The sequence below is a fragment of the Alligator mississippiensis genome, chromosome 1, assembly GCF_030867095.1.
Source record: "Alligator mississippiensis isolate rAllMis1 chromosome 1, rAllMis1, whole genome shotgun sequence".
Taxonomy (NCBI): domain Eukaryota; kingdom Metazoa; phylum Chordata; order Crocodylia; family Alligatoridae; genus Alligator; species Alligator mississippiensis.
In genome coordinates, this window is record NC_081824.1 from 233963303 (window position 1) to 233985324 (window position 22022).

The 22022-nt window shown below is 47.6% G+C and overlaps 1 protein-coding gene across 1 annotated transcript; it reads left to right on the forward strand.

Moving 5' to 3' along the window:
• The first annotated feature begins 9750 nt into the window (after positions 1–9750).
• CST7 (cystatin F) lies at positions 9751–21333 on the forward strand. The gene is made up of 4 exons (XM_006278361.4): positions 9751–9873; positions 18153–18325; positions 19090–19206; positions 20698–21333. Exons 1-4 carry the CDS (start codon positions 9804–9806, stop codon positions 20773–20775), a joined length of 438 nt encoding a protein of 145 aa, XP_006278423.1. The 5' UTR covers positions 9751–9803; the 3' UTR covers positions 20776–21333.
• Positions 21334–22022: the final 689 nt, after the last annotated feature.

Sequence of the window (22022 nt, forward strand, 5' to 3'; positions counted from 1 at the left end):
CCGCTCAGGTTCCTGCCAGTGGGATAGAGAGGGGGGAATTAAACCCCTTTCTAGCCAGTTCAGCCCAGACTGGCCAAGCCCCCCAGTGCAGCTTCCTTGCAGGTGAGGGCCAGCTCTAGCACCCCCCAGCTCCAGGCATGTGCCTGCATTGCCTCAGTCCAGAGAGCATGTTTGTCCAGTTACAAACCAATTCACCCTAGGCAGGTTAGACTAACCTGCAAAGATTGAATAATTTCAGGCTCTGGCCTTTTGAATGTCTGTCCCTAGCCATGAAGACCAAGCCAAAGGATTTGCCTTCTGTGGTGCAGTACAGCTGCTGTGGCACTCCTGAGAGAAGTCAGGAAGAAACTGTTCTTTCTTCCTGTGCTGGGGAGAAAAAAAACCTTCTTTCTCCTCAGCACAGAATGACACACTGTTTCAGTCAACCTCACCTTTTCACACTCATTTTTGAAGAAAAACAGCTTTTCCCCCAAAATATGTCAGTAACTGCAGATAAGAAACCCCCGGGGAAAAAATAAATAATCAAGGAAATGACCCCAAGGAGTAAAGGCATTAAAGATATTAAAATCTAAACTGCACCAAAAACATTTCTGACTTGCCATTTTTACTGCCCCAAATATGCCACATAAAACAAGTCACGTCTACTGGTGCCTTGGTTATAGGAAGACTCTGCTCAAAAGCCATGTATAATTGTGGTTCTTTGGAGGTAGGGGGAAAGGTTGAGTTATAAGCAAAACAATATAGTATATGGGTGTCCCCCGAAGTGTTATCAAGGCCCCTGTCCTCACAAGGAGACAGCAGACTACCATGTCCCCTTCTGATGTATAGAGAAGGCAAACACAGCCACTCTAAGCCCTATGCTTAATAGATGCACGTTTTAAATCACTGGTTCCCAACTTTGGTGCACAACCCAAATCAGGGTCGCAGGGGGTCCTCAGTAGGGTTGCGAAGGGCCCACACACACACGTACATGCATACTCACGTGCGTGGCCCAGGAGAGGCGGGCTTGCCGCACACAAAGGAGCACACAGCAGGACACAACTTGCAATGGCAGCTCCCCAACCCCCAAGCCACTGCCACACTCCACTCTCAGCAGCCCCCGTGGCACCAGGTTGGGAGGTCCTTTTGGTGGCCAATTTAGGGTCACAGCAAAAAAAAAGATTGGCAACCAGTGTTTTAAATGACTACATCTCCCACAAGCCAAAACTCTGCAACTGCTAAATTAAAATTGGTATGCAAACACACCCCATTGCACAGATACCCATTGAAAGAAGCTACCCCAGGGACCACAGAAAGGCCTGGAAATTTTGTTAAGAAAAAAAAGATGAAAAACCCAAACTTGACACTGGTAAATGTGTCATAATTAAAACTTTTAAAGAGCACAGTGTTTTCTAGCTGCTTCCTGGTGCCAAACACATGCAAATGTTAATGAAAAGTATTATTCTTGTAGTCCCCGTTGTTCCATTAATGCAATAGGGACATCCAGAAATCCAAATGACAAAAGGAGTTGATTGTGTAGGCAGGTCTCAATCCCGGTCTTGCTTACTCTAGGTGTAAATCTGGAGGAGCTCCACTGGTACCTAGGGGTGTTATCCTGGATTTATACCACCAGCTGAGAAGGGAGCTGTGTTGATTTATGTGAGCAGAGAATCTGAGTCAGACATTCAGAGCAAAAAAGTTTAAGCTGAAAAACTACCTGCATGCAAAATGCAAGACAATTGAGACTTAATGTAGTGTATGTTTTGCTTCTTCAACAGAAAAGATGAAAATAATTGCAGCCTCAGATTCAGTCCTGCAGAGAGAGAGAGAGTGTGTAAGTAAAATATCAGTTGCTGCTGTGACTCCCAGCAGCTAATAATACGTACCAATACATGCAGAGAGCAGAGCCTCTCACACTGCCTTGCAAGATGGGGAGTCAGCTCTGGTCTCGTAGGGCTCACAATAAATATCCATCATCCGCAGGAAAACAAACAAGACAGTCTTTCCACGGGTCAAGCAATTCACCTGTGTTTAATCTCGTCTAATGCAGGAGGCTCGCAAGTGTGATTAAGAGGAGGTCAGGGAGAGCTGTTTGCATACACCAGATGCAGTGTTTGTCCTGGTGTAAATAATCTCTTCACCTTTCTTTTTCAGTTCATAGTCATCCTGGGAAGCACCATCTCCTATTTGGGATTTCTGCTCCTATCACAGTGTGTGACAGTATGGAGCGCCATTCACTCCATGACACACACTGTCTGCTCTGCATTTAGTCAAAGGAAGTGTTTTGAATTGGTTTTAGCACCTAATATTCCTAGCTAAACTGGGCCAAATTAGCAATAATAAGCATTGCAGGGACTGAAATGAGACAAGGACCTGGCTCCCTGTTTCAAATTGGCCTTACCAATTGGGTCCGCATAGGTCAGACACAATATGCTTGTGTGGTGCATTCCTGATTGAGATGGAAATGTGAAAAAGCTCACCATTTCCTTTGAAAGCCAAGGCCCAAATTCCAGCCTCAGGTTCATGCTTCTTACTGCCAATTGAACCAGTAAGAGTTGCAAGAAACCTGGTGGAGAAACGTGCAGCTCCAGCTGCACACCAGTGCACTGGTAGTATTGTCACACTGGGTCTGAGCAGTCACCCCTCCACACCAACTTTTTGCAGCCTGGGGGCTGCTTCCCAGTCAGGATAAATGAAGGAGCAAACAAATGCCACTTTGATAAGTTACAGCTGGAACAATGCAGAACCAGACTCCCAGGGTTGCAAGGCTGTACAATGCCTAGGCCATTGAGGCCTAAGGGCTTTCCAGGGCTCAACTGCAGTTGACTGCAGCTACATGAGACACTAACTGCACTGTAGCCTAATAACACCAGCAGGCCAGGCAAAACCCATGCTGATACACTACTGTGCAGTTAGCTTCTGTAAAAACCCATGCACCGGCACTACTGCGCAGTAGCGCAAGTTACTGCACATTGATTTAGTACTTGTTTATGCAAGTACTAAACTTAATGTGCAGTAACTATGGCCCATTAATGAACATGTAGATGCAATCTGTGTGTGCATAAGAGAAAAGTGAAAGAAAAGCAACAGAAAAGAGGACAGAGAAGCAGTGGAAAGCTAAGAGGCTTTTCTGTGCAGAGTGCTGACTGAAAGAGGTTTGGAGCTGTGAGCAGAGAATGTGTCTCCTGTTGTCAGGTTCTTCTCTTGGTCACAGAAATGGGCTCTTTGTATGTTCTTTCTATAAGCAAGCAAGGTGTATATGAGACAGCTGACTCCAGCTTCAGTTTCTACTCCTGACCAAAACAAGGCATCAATCAGCAAGAACCTGAGCAAGAACTGCCAATTAACAGCTTGGGCAAAAAGGGGTCACAGTAATACTATAACTGGAGTCTTCCCAGCCTCCCTCAGAAAGCAGGGTTTGTTGTGCCTTCATGGCATCAGGGACACTACCTGCTATAAAAAGCTCACCATTGAATTAGATAAGACAGACACAGAACGAGGGATGAGACATGTCGCTGCTGTTTCACGTCCGGGACACTGAGACATGCATGGGGAAACTGAGTCAAGCTTTTAAAGTCATTTCACCACCTCCCCCCCAGTGGGTTCTGGGCCTACGTGGCTTGAATGAGGTCTCACAGGGAGGCTGGTCCAAAGCCAGAGAGGATCAGCAAGCTTCTTTGGCAAAGCAGGTGGAGGTGGATATTATGCCAACTGCTGGAGAGCTGGGCAGCTGAATACTGTTCAACACAACCCCAGCTCTCTGCTGCAAGGGTCTGCAACATTTTTGGGAAGAGTGCCAAAAACACTCACAACCTTGACTTGTAAGATGTTGACATGCCAGAAGCATGTGGCAAGGGAGCTGCGAGGGGCCTGATCCTTGTTGTAGCAGTCCAGCCCCAGCCCCCTTCCTGCCATGGAGCCCAAGCTGCCCACAGCAGGTGTTGGGGAGGCTGCAAGCAGCTGCACCAGGGTCCATTGAGCCCCAGCCTGGCTTGTTGCCAGCAGCAGGTGCACACATGCCTTGAAGCGGATGGCAGGCAAGGGGTCTGGGCTGTACCGCCACAACAAGGATCTGCCCTGAGGTGCACATGCTAAGCAGAATGTGTTCACGTGCCATGCTCTGGCAAACGTGCCAGGGGTTGCCTACCCCTGTGCTACTACTGCTGCTATCGCAGCGTGGGCTCGAGCTGCTATGAGTCAGGGACAGGCTTGCCACATGACAGCTGCAGCAGCTCCATAGTGCAGGCTCCCCAAGGGCCGCCCCTGGTACCCCACTTACCCACCCTAGATGTGCTACTTGGTGTAGGGCTGAGCCTGCCCAGTTCCTACCACTGGGCACCATGGTGTCCTTGCCAAAGCAAAGACTTCTGGAGGGTGCCATTCCAGCACCTCCTCTAAGTCAGCAACTTGGGTTGCCCTGCTTGTTCCCCCATCCCCATGTTATCTACTGGCCAGAGCAAGAAACTAAACTCAGATGTGCTGATTCCAAAGCATATTCCTCCACCCCAACTTTCCCCTTGCTCCCAGTCCCCAGCCCATCTTTCCTCAAGTAACTGCATAGAAGCCAAATATTTAACAAAGGAGAAAGAAGGTATGGTCCTCCCTACCCCACTTCACACACATACTACGACCAAGCAAAATTAACACTACCACTCACTAACAAGTCCATTATTGTTTCCCTGGGAAGGAAGCATTGGAGAAACTTAATCAGCATAGTACTCAAGGGGTCATTAAGCAGAGTAAGTATTGGATTCAAGGTAAATCAGCATGTGTTGTGTCAAACAGGAAAGGGGCTGTGACCAGGGCATAAATCAGCTTTTGCAGATACACACACAGGCTCCATCAAGACTCTGCTGCATTAAATACTGTGCAATTTGGTGGGATGCCATAGGAGAAGATGGGTACCAGCTTTCTCCACCCCACCCCTGCTCCATTGTTCCTTGGGGCTCTGATGGCACAAGAACCAGGAGTGCGTAGCCTGCCCCTTGCACCAGCCCCTTGGGGAGTGCAGAGCAGGGGGCAGTGCCTGCTCTGTACAGCCAGCCACATCAGGGGAATAAAACTGTGAAACCTCCATCCCATTTGAAACTGCAATTGATGTGGCAATGTAGGTGAACAGACAGCACAGTGATGGGGGTCAGGATAATGCCCAGAAGACATGGCTCAAGGCAAAGCCCACACAGGCAAGTCACTCAGCACCGAATTTCAGGAAGCACAGCCAAGCTCACAGCATCACAAAGTACCCCCTTCGCTGTCAAACCTGTCCACTCAAGTCTGGTGTGGTGAGTGACCTTCTAGCTCCCTCCAGTGGCCTATTGGCAGCTCCACAGCAGGGAGAAATTGAGAGATTAGCCAGATGGGCTCAGGCTCCGTAGGAAGCTACTCAGCACTTTGGAGTTACTGGCCCAGAGGACCCCACACACCTAAGCTGCCAGTCTGCAAGTTACAGGCTATGGCCAGACTCCAGCACCCACAGACCTCCACGAACGTCCTTCCCCAGGACTGCTGTGGCTGGTTCACCCCTGCCCAGAGTCGCGGAGGGTTGGGGCCTTCTTATTTCCTTGCCCCAATCATATTGAGCTCAGTCTTGAAAGGTGCAGCCTGGTTTTGATCCAGCTGTAGCACTTACACACATGCCAATTTGCAAGGACAGAAATAGTCCCACTGAAGTCAGTAGGCTGCCTCACACGCTTGAAGTCCAGTCTGCTGCTGGGTTTCAGGCCAGGGTGCTCCAGACCAAGGGACTGGGAACCACTGTTATTACAACTGCATGTAATTATGTACCGATTACTTCCAGGTTCCTTTCTGTGAAATAGCTGCATAGTTACTTGCTTTACTTTGGCCCCTACAGCCCCACCTACTGGTGAAGACCTGTGGTGAGCAGGGCAGGGACTTTTTTTTTTTTTGGTAAAAACTAGAAAGTGCCCAGCTTTATAAATGCGTGCCCATTGTGCAAAAATTTTCATTTTGGAAAAAAATTTAGTTTCTGGATATTTGAAGAGGCAAGTCAACACTTTCAAAGCCAAACCCTTTGTTTGGTTGGTTTGAAATGACTTTGAGTGTAAACATTCCCAATACATTGAATTAGAACACACATTTTAAAGCTTTAGAAACATTTAAAAAAATGTCAAAGGCTCAATATTGAAAAAAAATGTTTCCAATGACCCCCAACATATATGTACTTGTGTTTATTTTCAAATCAAGCTGGGGTGGTATTTCTTTTTGAACTATCAATAAGCTGAAGGATCCACTTCCCCCCAGCTCCAGTCCTCACCAGTCAGACAGGCAGAAAATATAAGGGTTTTACCTTCCTCTTCATCCTGGGGATGTGACTGACCTCTCACTTAACCACCTCCATACCAATGCGGAGGCCTCCAGTGTGAGAAGCTGGCTGGTTTCTCCTGCTCACTGCCCATAGAAGCCAGGGTTTTTTTGGTGTTTTGTTTTGTTTTGTTTAAGACTGAAATCTCTAGCCTAACTAAAGCATTTAGTCTTAATACAGGATATCTGCATGCTGCTGATCAAAGGGCTGCATGCAGGAGATCACATAAGCTGATCTAATGACCAGGCTCCTTTCCCTGAAATAGTGGCATAGTTAGTTGCTTCACTTTGGCCCTTCCACTCTTGAACTCTCTGAAATCCAGTTTTACATAAGCTGAGCTTTTATTATGCAATCAGTAATGCAGAGGACTCAGTTCCTCGTTTCTCTCCCAGGTTCTTAACCCCAGGGCACTTGTAGTGGCTTCCTAACAGCAGGGTAAAAAACCTGAGAACAGTCAGGCCTACATGGTTCAACTCACCCTACACCACAGAGGAATCTGTAAGGCACTTCTTAAATTAGGAACAGTGTAGTTATTAGGCCTGTGCGAAGTGGCAAGTATTTGCTTCAAATTTAGATTCGGCTGATTCAGAGGACAGTGATTTGATTTGGAGTGTGGCGGAGGCACCACAGCCAGCACGGGATACTTACCAGTGGTAAGCTCCTCACTTCTCCGCTCCGGTGAGCTTCGCCCCGAGCCCAGTGCTATGTGCCTTCTTGTTCCCCAAGACGAGGTGGGGGCAGGGCTGGGGCAGAGCTGGGTACCATGCGGGCTCCGCCAGCTCCAGGGAACTGCTCTGCTCCCCAGCCCCTTCCAGTGAGCTACTCTAACCCCTCACACATCATAACCACAGAACACTTTATGAAAACAGAAGCAAACATACCATTTGGTGTGCTGCAGGTAAAACCCAGTATAGGCAAGGACACAACTAATCCTGCCTGTGTATCGGCAGACAAGTTATTAGGTTAACATATGCTCATATGACCCCAGGAAGTCCCTGTGCTACATAGGAAGATAACCCCCACAAGACTTTGCCAGCTTGACTTGGGGGGGAAAAAATTGTTCCTAACCCCAAATTAATGGTTGGTTTAACCCTTAGTGGAAGAATACGTTGCTCCAGCCAGATACCTGAGATGCTGTAAAGTGCATGTAGCTGCTACGGTTAAAACTCCCATTTCTATCTGTGGTTAATCTCTGATACTTCAGAAGGAAGAAGAATGGAAGGGAAGGGGGAAAAGGAAACCCTCATAAACCACTAAAACATCCATGGGGGAAGGAGGGGGGCAGAATCCTTCCTGGTTCCTACAAATGACAAGCAGAAGCACTGAAGCATGGAGAGATCAGAACTGGGCAAAAGTTACCTGCACCTTATAGATGAGAAAGGGCAGGTTGGCAGATTAACCACAGCACAGTATGCTTCAGGACAGAATGTCAGTGAATTGAAACCGATTTCCTGAGATCCTTTTGGCCAAGTATACGTTATGCATATATATATGTGCACATTTGTATGTGAGTATATTCAGGAATGGGCTGAAGCAGCACGCTCACAGACCAAAGCGACGTGCTCATGGAGAGAACATTGGGCTGGACCTGTTGATCTTGGGAGGTCCCTTCCAGCCTTAATGTCTATGAAATCTATGAATGTCTGTCTCTAGCTGAGAGGATAGGATGCTGGAGAATGGTGGGAATGGTAGGTGAGAGTGTGGCTACTGAGGCCCATAGTTGCTGGTTTAGAAATAAAAGGCTTGATATGATAAAGGTTGTCTGCTCTATTGAGCAGCCAGCAGAAGAGAGCTCCTGCCCCAGGGTTCAACTTCTGCCCTCCCCCTCTCCCATCACCCTGCACACAGTGTGAAAACATGGGAGAGATGGTGTTGCTGAAATAGCCACAGATGGGCTGGGGGTGGGTGCAGAAGGCCTGACATTTGAGAGATGTTTTTTATGATTTGGGGGAGTTTGGTTCACAGTATTTGAGTTCCTGGACCTGGTAGCAGTGTGAATCACTATTTTTTTACACCATTTATGGTTGGAGGATTTTCTATCCAGCATTGTACTTGACTTTGCTCAAGGGGAAACTCTTAAGATTGCAATTTTCCTGCAGCTGATTGTGTGTCACTAATGCCCAGCCTACTATACCCAGTAGTTTGACCTGGGCACTAAGGAAAACGTCACTCTGGAGGAAACACAAACCGATGAGCTTGTGTCCCAATCACTCAATAATTCATTGGTTATGAATGCACTCAGATTGGGCAGGGTTCCCAAACTGACATATCCAAAAATCATGTGTCCGGTTCTACAAAATCATGGGATGGATCTACAGAGCATTTGTTTTCAAAATAATAACTGTTTTGCAGTATTCATAATTTTAGGTTTTCCTCCATGACCACAAGGGTTAGACATTTAATTTCTTTATTTTTTTTAATGCAAGCTAAGACTGTCATTAATCACCTGACTCCAGCAGCTGGGGATTTAAGGAAAATGCCAACATCATATGGTTTGTGATCAAACTGTGGCATTTGACAATGCTGTCAAATTTCCAAATACTGCAAGTCATCATTTGTGAGTAGGCTCCAGCATGAGCTGCCTCTCAAGATGGGAGCTACCTTGCACACTGAGTTTTGAGATAAGGAACAGAACCATAATGGCATTATCCTAGCAATAAAAGCTAAGATAACCATCTTCCCATTACTCCAAGCCTCCTCCTTTGAACATAGCAGACATCCTTTCCAGACATGGACACATCCTAACTGTCACTGCTAAACTTAAAGGCCTCCCACTGCTATCTCAGCACCATGAAGGGTCCCTGAGAAGACACCAGGTCAGGTCCTCCATCCTCCCACCCCACTCCTAACACTTCACAATTTTCCTTTTCCAGGCCTTCATTAAGGGATCTGGCATGAAGGGTGGGTTCCTCTGAGAACCATGAACTACCTGTGTCTTGCTTTGACTTCTCCCTCAGGAAAATAGCCCATCTTGACCATGCCAAATACCCCCCTGAAGGATTAAACACTGATTTATTAGGAGTTAAGCTTTTCTGCTCCCCTCTTAGGGGGAGTTCCAGCTATATTGTCCCATCAGTGTTTTTCTAAAGCAAATTGTTTTCCTGTAAGATCTGGTCTTAACTGAGCAGTGTGGTTAATTTTGCACTAGCTTCACATCTTCTGCTTTAGAAGAGCTGCTTTCTTGGCAAACACACCTGTGACGTTCCAGAAAACCCAGTGCATATTGGTGCCAGTCAATGCAGAGCATCAGCTCGTCCTGCCCCTGGTGAAGCAACCCTACTGATCTGTCAGAAAAAGTTTTTTACAGTTGGCGTTTGTAGCATCAAGTCATCAACGGGAGATAAAGTGGATAAGAGCTGTGGGTTTTTTGTTCTCTGGGTGTTTCTACCTCCCTCAGCCAATGGGAGCTCTTGAACTGACAGCTCATCCTGAGTGTGGGGTGAAAAGCAACTTCTCTGACTGAAGAGCTCTTCACTCCCTTGCTAAAGTGGTGGAGGCAGCAATGAACTGGTCCTGGGGCTTTGCTCTCTCTTGTTACTTATCTCTGTGGGACTTCACCTTGTCCAGTCATGGTAAGATCAGAAAATCACCTTAGTCTATTTTGAAGCTTAAACCTATGCTGTTTTTTTGTAAGCATGAAAAGATGTGAGGGGTGTGCAAATATCCTCTGCACACCCCATCTTTCATTTTTTAAACTCTGGCCTCTTACAGCTATGGTCTGAGTGGAAGTGAATTATATGGGCGTATGTATCTAGAGCTGATTAAAACAATTTCTCTCCCTCTAGAAAACAGTGGTGTCTGGGGAAACTGTGTAAGAATGTTAAAGTCTACTTGTGGCTTCAGTTTATTTGTCGGAGACTAAGTTCTGCCTGACCTTGCTTGTTAAATCGAAAGGTAATGTGTAACAATGTGATTGCTAAGTACAGATTGCCACCTGAGTGATTACCAGGTGTTAATGAAGCATTGTCTGGGCTCACTTCTCATTTGTCTAAGCAAGGAAACTCTCCTGATTATGGCTGGCCTTAATACTTTGGAGTGGTAACTTCAAAGGAGGGTGTTTTGTCTGAAGGTTTTATTCTTAGCAATAAATGCATAGAAAATGCAAATGGAGTCACTGAGGGTTTGGGGGAACTCGCTTTAGATTAACCGATAGCTCTCTGTTTTGGCTGTGGTTTCCTTTTGGGGTTGAAGAAGGCCTGCAAAGAACGCAGTTTCTTGTTAAGCAACTAAATAAAAATTAGAATTGTAGAATAGCAAAGCTAGATGTGTTCGTAGGAGGTCATCTAGCAACCTCCTGCTCCAGGCAGTATCAGCCCTGTCTGAACCATCCCAACCACGTACCTATCTAACCTGTACGTAAAGGCTTCCAGCCTTTAGAAACTCACACGATAAGTCTTATTCCTTGAAGTTAGAAAGGGATTCTGAAAGTGAATCTCTTAGGAAAAAAAACCCACAATAAAGCTGCCTCTGATCAGCACTTCCCTCCGGAGGAACAGATTGAATAGGCACATGTGCTAGTATCTCTGTTGCCATCACCAGTGCATGAGTGATGCTCAGTAAAGTTACAGGAAGACAAAGTTCTCTGGGTAAATGTGATATCTTTTATTAGATCAACTAAATAGTTGGAAAAATTGTTCTCTGCAAGCTTTCGGGTATAAACACCCTTGACCATCTTTCATCTTCCAGCCCTCCCCTGCCACAAAGTGCAGCCTAGGCCTGGCTGTACTATCTGGATCTTAATTTTATCAGGCTCCAAGTCCAAGGTGTTGGGATCTGAGGGCCTGACTTTGTGCCAGAGCCTCATATTGGTCCCCTAATAGCTGCCAGGAAGTGTGTGGGCTTATATTGTGCCTGAGCCTGGTTGTGAGGGAGGTAGCTGAAAATAGCTGCACTCTTATTCTATGTTTCTCAGGGGCCATGAGCAGAACTCGGAGCACCCTCTGGGCAGCTCAGACCCTGCAAAGATACCTGCACCCTGCTTGCCTGCTGCCTTCCAGGCCCTGTGAGCTCAGCTCTGCAAGGGCACAGATCTCTTGTTTCGTAACAAGTGGCTATATGGTATGGCTAGCAGAAGAAGTGTGGAAGCTCAAGAGCTCTTGGCTTCTCACTTTTGCACCTGGCTGGATTGCCACCCCAGTCCTTTAACAGGCCTTCTTGGAGCAGGGGGTGAGAGCCTACATCTGTATTCTTATGCCATGCTTCTACCCCTGGGGAAACTGGCATCTTCAGCAGGTAGGAATTGAAATGTAGACTTCCTGGCCTGGCAGAAATGTCAGGGTACCCACTTGTGAAGTGGTGGAGCCTGGGCTTTGGGGATCCCTGTGCCTCATTTGCCCTCAGCCTCCAGCTATGCCCTGAGTGACATGACCACATGACAAAAATAATAAAGGCACTGCAATGCAGCCATGTGAGGAGAGGCTGAGGGAACCAGGCATATTTTGCTTGGAGAAAAAGAGATTAAAGGCAGACATGATAGGAGTTTTCACATACTTGAAAGATTGCCACAAGGAAGAGGGAAAGCAACTGTTCTCCTTTGCCACAAAAGACAGGACATGAAGCAATGGCTTCAAACTGCAGCAAAGTAAATTCAGATTAGGTATTAGGAAAACACTTCCTCACTGTTAGAGCAGAGAGGTAGGGGAATCAGCTGCCCAGGGGAGTTGTGGCATCTCCGTTACCAGAGGTTTTCAAGAGGAGGCTGCATAAGCATTTGACAGCAATGAGTTAGGAACAGCACAACCTGTCTTTATGCAGGAGGGTTGGACCACATGACTTTCAATGTTCCTTCTATCTCTGTGATCTGTGGGTATGGTTTGTTCTTCTGTTCAGGGATGGTTAGGATAAAAGCCATGTCTGGAACCTCCAACCAGTTGCTAACTCCAGACAGTGTCTTGTGTCTCTGATAGCAGTCCCACGTATGGCCTGACTAGAACCAGCCCAAGAGTGGCGAGGCTGGGGCTGCTCTTTGGCCAGACATACAAGATGTGAGCCTTCTGTGAAATGCTGCTGATGGTGCCCCATAGCAGGGAGATGGGAGCAGCAGGGCTCAACAGAAAGAGCCCAGCCATGTGCCGATGGGAGGCTGCTGCTGCTGCTGAGCTAAATTCTGATGAGCTGCAACACAAGCCCATCTCACCTCCTAGGCCCCTTGTTGTTGCAGAATATGCACTGTGCCTCAAGACCTTTGATGTTGCAACACCCCAGGGAAGAAGGGAAATTCCTCCTCCTGTGGGCAAGCAGAGTCACAGAGTGACTAACCCCATGTGCTGGCCTGAATATCCCCTGGGAAACCTGGGGCATAAGAGGGGACATGAACCCAGCTCTCCTGACTCTCAGCCTGGTACCCTAACCACTGAGCACTCTCACCTGCGGCTGGTCCTCCTCTCACTTCACTTTTAGCAACAATGGAATTACTTCCCAGTTGGTCGCAGGAGCCAGGTTATCTGCAGCCTCACACAGCCCAGAGCACATGCAGGGAATAGGTCTGTGTGATGGCACAAGGCAGTGGAGAGCCAGCATCCATATCAGGTTAAAACTGAGCTGGCCAGAGAGGCAGTGAGATGGGAGGGGAAGAACAGCTCTGGCTGCTACACTGCACATACTTTAGGATGTGAGTGGTTTCATCTTATGCTGGAGTATGTGTCTACCAGAATGATCACACTGTATTTGTCTCAGAAGTCTGTCCTCATGGGTTCTGATTCACTGGAATGAAGCGGGTGGAAACCCTTCCATTATTACAGGACAACATGCCCATCCCTGTGGCACTCTGCCTGTGGCCCCACTCCTGCTGTGTGCCTTGTGTAGCAAGCATCAAGAGACCATCTCTGGTTTTCTGAGATGCCCCAGAACTGGTGTCTATGCCTCTAGAAATAGCTCAGCCCACACTGCGGCCCTGGGTATTTCCAGCTCTGACTGCTCCTGTCACTTTCCCAGATCAGAACTGGCTTGCTTGCCCAGCATCATGGGCACAGCAGGATTTTAGTCAAAGCCTCTTTAAAATTAGGATATGCTCTGCTTTCTCCATGGGCCTTTTTTTTTTTTCCAAAGGTCACCTCTACATCTATCATGTGTCCTATCCTGTCTGAGCCATTAGCAACTAGAGTCCCCGCCCAGAGACTCCTCCTGCTACTGGCCTCCCCTTTAAATGCAGCTCAGCCAAAGTCCTTCACATGTGCTTCATCTGATACCTCCCCTGAACAGAGAGCTGTTTCCTCACTGTTGTGAGAGCTGTGACTCAAAGGTGTCAGAGATCGTTAAGCCACAAAGGGTCCCTGTTGCAGATGGAAGAAAGAGAACATCACGTCCCTCCCACCTGACAGGAGGGCTGGTGTCTACATCAGCCAGCAACACGGTCAGATTTTCCATGCAGAACTTTGCATGTCATTGCAGCAGATGGGGCACCTGCTGCCATTACAGATCAGATCAAGGTCTGGGAGCCTGGTTTAGCAAGAAGCTGATAAATAATTTCTCAGAAGACAGCTAATTCCTGTAACCAATGGGTAGTGCTAACCACCTTTCCAGTACTGCCCCAGACAGGGCCCTGCCTTCTTGATATTTGAAAGGGAGGAGGCTGTTTTAATGGTTAGACCAGGTATAAGCTGCAAACCAGAGCAACCCATCTCCAGTCCAGTGCAGGCTGGGTGGCTTCAGTGGTGCAACAGCAGTAAGGGGGTTTTCCTCTGCCTACCCTGAGGCTGGGCACCTGGGAACTGCATCCACGCTGCTAATGCTTCTCTCCATTCCCTCCTGCCAGCTGCAGTGTGGTTATAAAGGTGGAGAAAGATTATTCTCTGTGCTGGCATGGCCAAAAAGTAATGATCTTATATTGCAACAAGGGAAATTCAGTTTGAAGATTAGGAAAAGCTTTTTCACTCTGAGGGTAGTAAAGCTTTGGACCAGGCTACCTAGAGAGGTGGTAGAATCTCCATCCTCAGAAGTTTTTAAAGATCTGGTTAGATGGACACTTGGCTGCCATGGCTCAGGCAGGGATGATCCTACCTTGAGCTAAGGGTTGACTTAGATGGCCTGAGAGGGCCACCCCCGACCTGTTTTTCTGTAATGAAAATGACTGACGAGCCCGTGAAGCTGGGTGTGCCAGGTGAGTAGCTGCAAGACTAGTCTCACACATCTTATTCTACATGTGGTCTCTGGCCCTGCAGTTATTGAGGTCTTTGTTGCCCAGCATCAACAGCTGGGGAGGGGTAGACACTGCCCCCACCTGGACAAGCTAGTAACCTGGTAGTCAGGGTATCTCATGGAAGTACCCTGTGGGATCAAACCCTGTCCGGCTAAGTGGAGAAAATGGGACTGTCTGAGCACTCTAACCACAAGGGGAGGAGCGAGATGAAGGCAATACCTCTTGCCAGCTGCGTTTAAGAGAAACCAACTGCCTAACTGCATTTTGGGCAGAGCCCAGTCCTGTCAGGACTCAGCCACCACTCAGCAAGCCAAGCCTGATAAGGGCTCAGACAGAGGAATGCCTGGTTTCCAGATCCCAGTCAGACCCAAGCATAAGCTTAGTGCTGAGCACCTCTGAGGCACTTCTGGACATATCCAGAAGCAGACTTTTAAATCCCTGGGGAGCTTCCAGGGCCAAAACTTAGATGACTGTAGAGTTTAGATGCCACCAGCAATAGGAGATGGCTGAGAAGGGGGTTTCAGGATTGCAGCTTTGGGCTTCAAGGGAATTTGGGTCTCTAAAGCCTCCTCCTTGGGTCTGGCCATAGGGCCCTATATTTCACCAGAGAATTAACCACATAAGATACTTCTGTCTTCTAGCACTAGTTGTTCCCTTGAGATTTCTACCCCAACTCCCCACTCATCCTCCCTTGGCCAGATATCAGGGGCTGAGCCACTGTAGCTGCAGTCAAGGGACCTTGTGGTGCCAGGATCCCTGAGCAAAGAAGGTCTGTGCAGGCAACATGAGTGTGCAGGATATTGGAAGAGAATCTGCACGGCCAAGCCCAAAGGAGAATTTCACTGTTCCCTAGCATTGTCAGCGAGATGTTTTTTAATTAGTTGATGATCATTTCCGTGTACACTGTCATGTGCTTCTGAGCAACATGCTCTAATTGTTTTCTTGCTGTAAACTGTTTTAATAACACTTCTTGTGCTCTGTGGTTTGGTGCTAGGGGTGAGAGTTAGGTGTGAAAAATGTGTTGGAAGAAATATAAAGACTTTTTTATATTCTACAGTATATTGGCACAGGCTCTCAGGGAGAAGGAAAATTAAAAGGGCAGCTTCCTGAATGGTGTGCTTCATCATAAGCCAGGGGTTCTCAACTAGGGTCCCGTGAGACCCTTTCAGGAGTACTGAGACATGAGTGCCACTACTGCAGCAGCCTGGTGAAACTGCCCAGACTACCTCTGTTATCACTCAGGATATGAGTGGGGGGGACCAGACCAGAAAGGCTGCAGCAAGGGTAGGTGCTTCTGCCTGCCTTAGTCTTATCTGCCTGTACATAAGGCATGCAGGGCCTTTCTACTCTGCACTGCAGCAGCAGCAGCACCCCAATTGAGAACCACTGAGGTAAGCTGAGGCAGTGTAAGAGTGGTCCTCAACTGGGGTTCTGACAAATTCAAAAAAGGTGTGGAAGGGAGCCCTGAATCTAAAATGATTGAGAACCACTGCCTTTAAGCAACGGCATTATAACAATTAATGCTAATTGAGAGACCTGCCACTTTCATTTCTTTCCCTGGTTCACAATAGCCATCTATTCTGGAAATTCCTGTTTCAGGTGTATTTTCCTAGGTGTGTTAGAAAACAATTGACAGGTGTTGCATTTTTTTTCATCCTGCAGTAGAAATAATCCAGGTGGAGAAATGACACCTGGCAGAAAGGACTCTGGGCAGAAGTTTATTTTGTACAACAGTTGCTTGCATCCATATTTCTGTCCACTTTGAATGATGTGTGGTATGCATTCAAAATGCCTTCAAATTCATAAGCCACCAGAATGATCTCATTGAATTTACAGGGATACCAGAGTCATTGGGCATCTCAGTGTTTGGGGTGTAGAGAGACAAATTGGAATGGGATAGTTCATCAGATTGGAGTTTGTCAGCTTAGACACTTTTCTGACAACAGCTGCAATGTTGCCCCTCCAAGACAGAAAGTTGTAGCTTGAATATGTCACTTTCTGAAGCTAACAGTCTCATGAATTCTCCTTCTGGGCAAGGTTTTGCTCTAATTACCCAAAGCAACTCTCCAGGTACACCAGCACTGACACATGTGCTCTGGTAATAATTACTAAGGTTATGGTCAAAATGGAGATGTGCATTTATTGCCCCCTGCCCCCACTTTCAGCCTGTTACTTCCAGTGCCTATACACAAAGGAAACATGCAAACTAGACCAGGTAGAATGGAGCATCACTGAAGCCAGGGCCAAAGGCAACTCCCAGGGAAGGGAGGTTGCGGAGGCTCTCTCAATTCTTGGCTCAACCATCTCCTGAAGAGGAAATCCCTAGGATCCAGCCCACATTGCTGGATCAGGCTCCCTAGCACTGAGGTTATTTCCCTCCTCTTTGCACAGTAGAGGGTGTTTGAGATGCTTTCAAGACCTCAGGTCAGGATGCTGTTTCACCTATATGCCTCTGGAGCAGCAGTGTCTTTTCGGGAACGAGCTGTGCAGCAGGGGTGGAATGTCCTATGACCATGCTGTCCCCTCGCCCCAAATAGTGAGTGACATAGATTTAAAGTGACCTGGAGGGCCTGGTTTAAAAACATCCTGTCCAAGCAGGCCTCTCCTCTCCAAGAACGGATGCTAAGTTGATCTGAAAACACATTTCTGTTCATTCTTTGCCTTATCCAGTGCTGTTGGTTTCTCTCTGAAGTACCACTGTGGCCTGCTGAGTGTTTAAGTTACTTCTCTGTACCTCAACCTGTAGGGTCCTTTGTCCCAGATTAATGCAGGGGATGGGGCAACAGGAAAGAGCAGGAACAGGGAAAAGGGATTGGAGTCACCCTCCCTCCCTCCCTCCCTCCCTCCCACACACTTCTTAGCCATTGCCACTATGGCACTAGCTCACAGCTCTTGTGTGAGCAGGCTGTGGTGCAGCATGCCAACCCAAGCATCTCATCCCTGCAAGACTGCAAGTCATAGTTGTGTGGTGCTGTCCCTGCCTCCCTCACCATATACCAGCACGAGTAGGGTTACGAAACAAGATAGCAGACCACAAATATTCATACAGGGAGACAAAATGGACAGGGAAACAGGATGGTGGATACAGCCCAAGGTGGCCTAGGCAGAAGCATGGGCTTGTGCAGTGTGGGGCTCAGAGGATTTGCGTCCTGCTCCCAGCTCTGCCAGACTCCCTGTGTAACCTTTAGCAAGTCACTTGATTTGCCTCTGCTTCAGCTCCCTATCTATCAAATGGAGGTGTTGCTTCCTTTGTGGGCAGTGCAGGCCAGGAACTCTGTTTTATACTACCTGGCTACACTGGGTGGGTATTGTCATATAGGATGCATAGAGTGGGAGACAGGCCCCACCAAAGGCAATGTGAGAAGACTCATGAGGGAAGGATGATACTTTTTGCTCTCTTTTCTCCCCAGTCTCAAAGGGAGAAATTGGCTCAAAGACACTAGGGTGGGTGGGTGGGGGGGCAGGGGGCAACTTCTTGGAGCCACATTTCATAGTAACACTGAACCTTTTGCTTCCAATCATAGAGGAATATTTTTAGCAGTGACCCCAAGTCCTCTGTAAAGGGACATGCTCACAGGACAGCAGCTGCACAACTTTCAAGATAAGCTTATTCTAGGCCAGGGATTGCCTTTCTGAGCAGCCGTCACCTTGAAATATAGGTTAGTCTCTGCCCCTATGCAGTGTGGGTAACAGGGTGTGCCTGTGTCATTACAGTTCTCCACCTGCAAAAGCCTCCGTCAACCACAAGGCCAGGCTTTCCAGTCCCCATAGACACCAAAGACCCTGGAGTTCGCAAGGCAGCTCGGTTTGGTGTTTATCGATATAACAATGGCTCAAATGACTTCTTCCTCTTCAGAGAGTCTCGTATAACCAAAGCCCTTGTCCAGGTAAGGACAGCCTAATTTGTCACACCTATGCAAGTCAGATACTAAACAGTCCTGATTCAGCAAGAATAAATTCTCTTCTCTTGCCCATGCAAGCTGTCATAATCTTAGTCTTTCCCCAGTAGGTGGAAACCAGGATGGCTCTACTGAAGCCACTGTACCTACACTGACTTACTCCCGTGAGGAATTCAGCCCCTTAGTAAATGCAAGAGATGTGCACCAGTGAACTCTGCCAATCACATCAGCAGTTGGAATCATTTGACTCTTAAACAAAAGATTTCCTGCTGGGCAAGGAACTGAAAAGTATTGTCTCATAGCTGGGATTAGTACACTGAATGGGTAAAAAGACTCTTTAGGATTAAGGTGGTGTTCTCTAACCCCTGGGTAATACAGCCTGGTTTAAAGAAGTCTGATTTCATCCCAGTCCCCAGGGAGACCAGTGCAATGATTACATTTTTCTTCTAAGCAGTTACTTTTAATTGCTTTAAGCTCTTTGGGGGCCAGGGCTTTTGGGTTAGTTTGTACAGCACTTGCCATAATGTATAGCTCTAACCTTCATTAAGGCCTCTAGGTGCTGCTGTTACACAAATCAGTAACCCAAGCTCTCACTGAGTGAGAGTGCACTTTCCCAATAAACTTTTTTTGGCTCACCTAAAACACACTGTGGTGTTGGTGTCATCTATGCCCAGTCTGTTCCACAGCCTTCTCTTCCATATGACCCATCTCTCCTCCCTCCTGTTAACTAACCAGGAAATTACTTTCTCTAGATTGTTCGAGGGCTGAAGTACATGCTCAATGTTGACATCACCCGGACAGTGTGTAACAAAAGGAACCAATCCAGTTTGGACAACTGTGACTTTCAGAGGAAGAAAAAGCTGCAACAGGTGGTTCCCTTTTCTCTGATTTCCTCTTCGGGTTATTTCATAGCAGCAATTTCAGCATCTGACCCACACCTGTTAGTCAATGGGAGACCTCTCACTGGCTTCCGTGGGCTCTGTGCTCTCACAACACTTCACTCCTGCTCGCAGACCTAGTGATACTCTGAGACAAAACAGAGCTATGCCTGTGGGTGCTTGTCCATTTTCATCCACCTTAAATCACTTAGAGGAGAGGGGCAAACTGTCTAGTTGTAACTTCATTATATTGCAGCCATCACAAACAGCAGCTATTTTAGCATTCAGTTTGATAGAAATAAAGGCTGAGGTTTTTCACTGGCTGCAGTGAGAATAAAGTTGGACCCCCACCGTGCTTTTGAAACTTCCATCCAGCTGGAGGGAAGAGTCATCCAGTCCCCAGCAGAGCAAAATGCTGCCTCCCTACCTCTAGGTCTAGGACCTCTAGGTCTTTTCCAAATTGGAAGGCAGGACACATGACTGCTTCCCCCCCCCCCCCCCCCCACTCCCCTCTTGGCACAGACAGAGCAGAACCAAGCAGAGCCCATGGAGTGGGGGTGGGGGGACAGGGGGATGAAGGATGCCCACCTGAGGCTCAGGGCTCCCTACCCTGCTGCCCCCCCCCAGGAGCCCTGCACTGGCTGGACCACCATGGTGAGGTGCCCCCTACCCACTTGGCAGCATCAAGGAGCACAACTCCATGCTGCTGCTGCTGCCACCACCACTGCTGCTGGGCAGGGAGGGGGTGCCTTGCCATGGTGGCATAGCTGGCACAGAGCTCCCAAGCCCACATCCTCCCCTGCCCTGCACACATCTGGGGAGGCACATGCCCCCTATGCCTCCCTGCCCAAGAGTGCACACAGCAGCAAGGAGCTGCCATCCCCACCCCTCCTCCCCACAGACTTACCTGCAGGCAGCGAGTGGAGCTGCTCTCTACCACTGCTGCCTGGGGCTGTATTCCCAGCCACGGGCATATGTGTACATTCAGATGCATGTGGTACCACCTGCATCCTGCTCCATGCAGTCTCTTGCCAGCCTGCAAGGGGACACCTGCTGTTCCTACAGTGAATGGAAAACCCAGATCCCTGCAAAATACTGGGAATCTGGGATAAATCCTGCCCTGGAGACATGCAACTTGAGGCCAGGACTTGATGTTCCCATTTTGGGATTGCCTTTCCCAATTAGGGACAGGTGGTCACCCTACCTACCTCACCTTCACTGCTCCCTCGCACTATCTGGCACCATCTGGCTTCCTGGTTAGAAGCTGTAGAGCCAGGCTAATGGCTGCTTTATAAAGCCTTACCTGAGGGAGACTACACCTGCCCCCACAGGGTGCATATTCCTGACAGAGCAGGGTCACCTCCCTTCTGTTCCCACACTTCTTCTCTTGTAACACATGGCCCCAGTCAGTAAAATAAGAGTAAAAAAATTCTGACACAGGCCCTGATTTGGGGAGTCTAACACGTTGCCTTCTGCTTGCAGATGTTGAAATGCTATTTTGAGGTTTGGATTGTGCCCTGGGTACAAAACGTCCATGTACCAGTTGTTCTCTGTCACTGATTCACCTTCCCCTGGGACCATTGCACCTACTAATTGCACCCTCACAGCCAAGATATCAGCATTTCTTTTGTGACAGCTGCAGAAACCCACATGAAGTCTCAGGAAATTGAGACCTGCTGGACATGATGGTTGCAAAGACTTCATTCCAATGAATCAATGATTTTCATATTTGATTTTTTTTTTCCAGGAAGATCCTTGAAAAATTTCACATAAAACTGAACAGGGACTATGATCCTTCAAATAAATAAATTAAATAAATAAATAAATAAAATTCAGGTTAATAGACAAGCCAGACAGTAATAAATATTTTAATAAACTGAAATAGAGGGTATGCTGAGGCTCACTATTCAGAATATAAAATGGCTTTTAAGTACATTGACTGAAATACATGCATTGCATACAGTTCAAAAGGACTGTGTGGCCACCTATCTGAGACTGTAAGTGCTGCATGTCAAGTGATACAAAGTAGTCAATATTTGTACATGGCCAACAATAATATATCTGCACCTATACTGCTTGCCCTTTCAAGAAAAAATAAATTGTCAATCTTGTTCCATAGAGACTTGCCAAGTTTTGCTTTACTCAATTTGATGACATGTTGCTTTGTATTAACCTATGCATTAAACTACCCTATTTAACATGCAGTTGTGACACTTGTGATCAGGCAGAGCTGAAACTCATGTCTCAGAGCACAGATCTGCTCTCAATAGAAACAACATCCTTTCATCGCTGACATCTGATGCTAGCAATGAACGGTCATTGACCCAGACCCAGCACCTGACACATCAAGTTTGAGTGGCAAAGAATATTTTTTTCCAAGGGATTCATGCAAAAAGGCATTTAAGCACTTCAGTCCCACTGATTTCAATAGGATGGCTCTTTCCCCTTCATGGTAGAAGAAACAGCTTCATCTGTACCCTGGGCTTCTAGCCGTGTCTGTAGTTGTCATCCAGCCCAGGAAGACCCACCCCCTCCCCACCTACTAGACTAATTAAAGACCAGGACAAGCCACAGCACAGCAGGAATGTCCACAAGTGTAGTGCAACAGTCCCTACTCCTCAGCAACCTGTGGCAGGACGACATCTTGGTAGCAGGCACAAACTTCATGCACAGCCAATGCCTTGCTGTGACCCAGATCTCTGGCTGCTGCCACCTCCTTACTCCTCTCCAGATCACTCTGCACAGGGAGATTTGGGCTCTCAGAGTATGGCAGCATCAGCAGCAGTGTGTTCTGGTAGGGAGGCTCC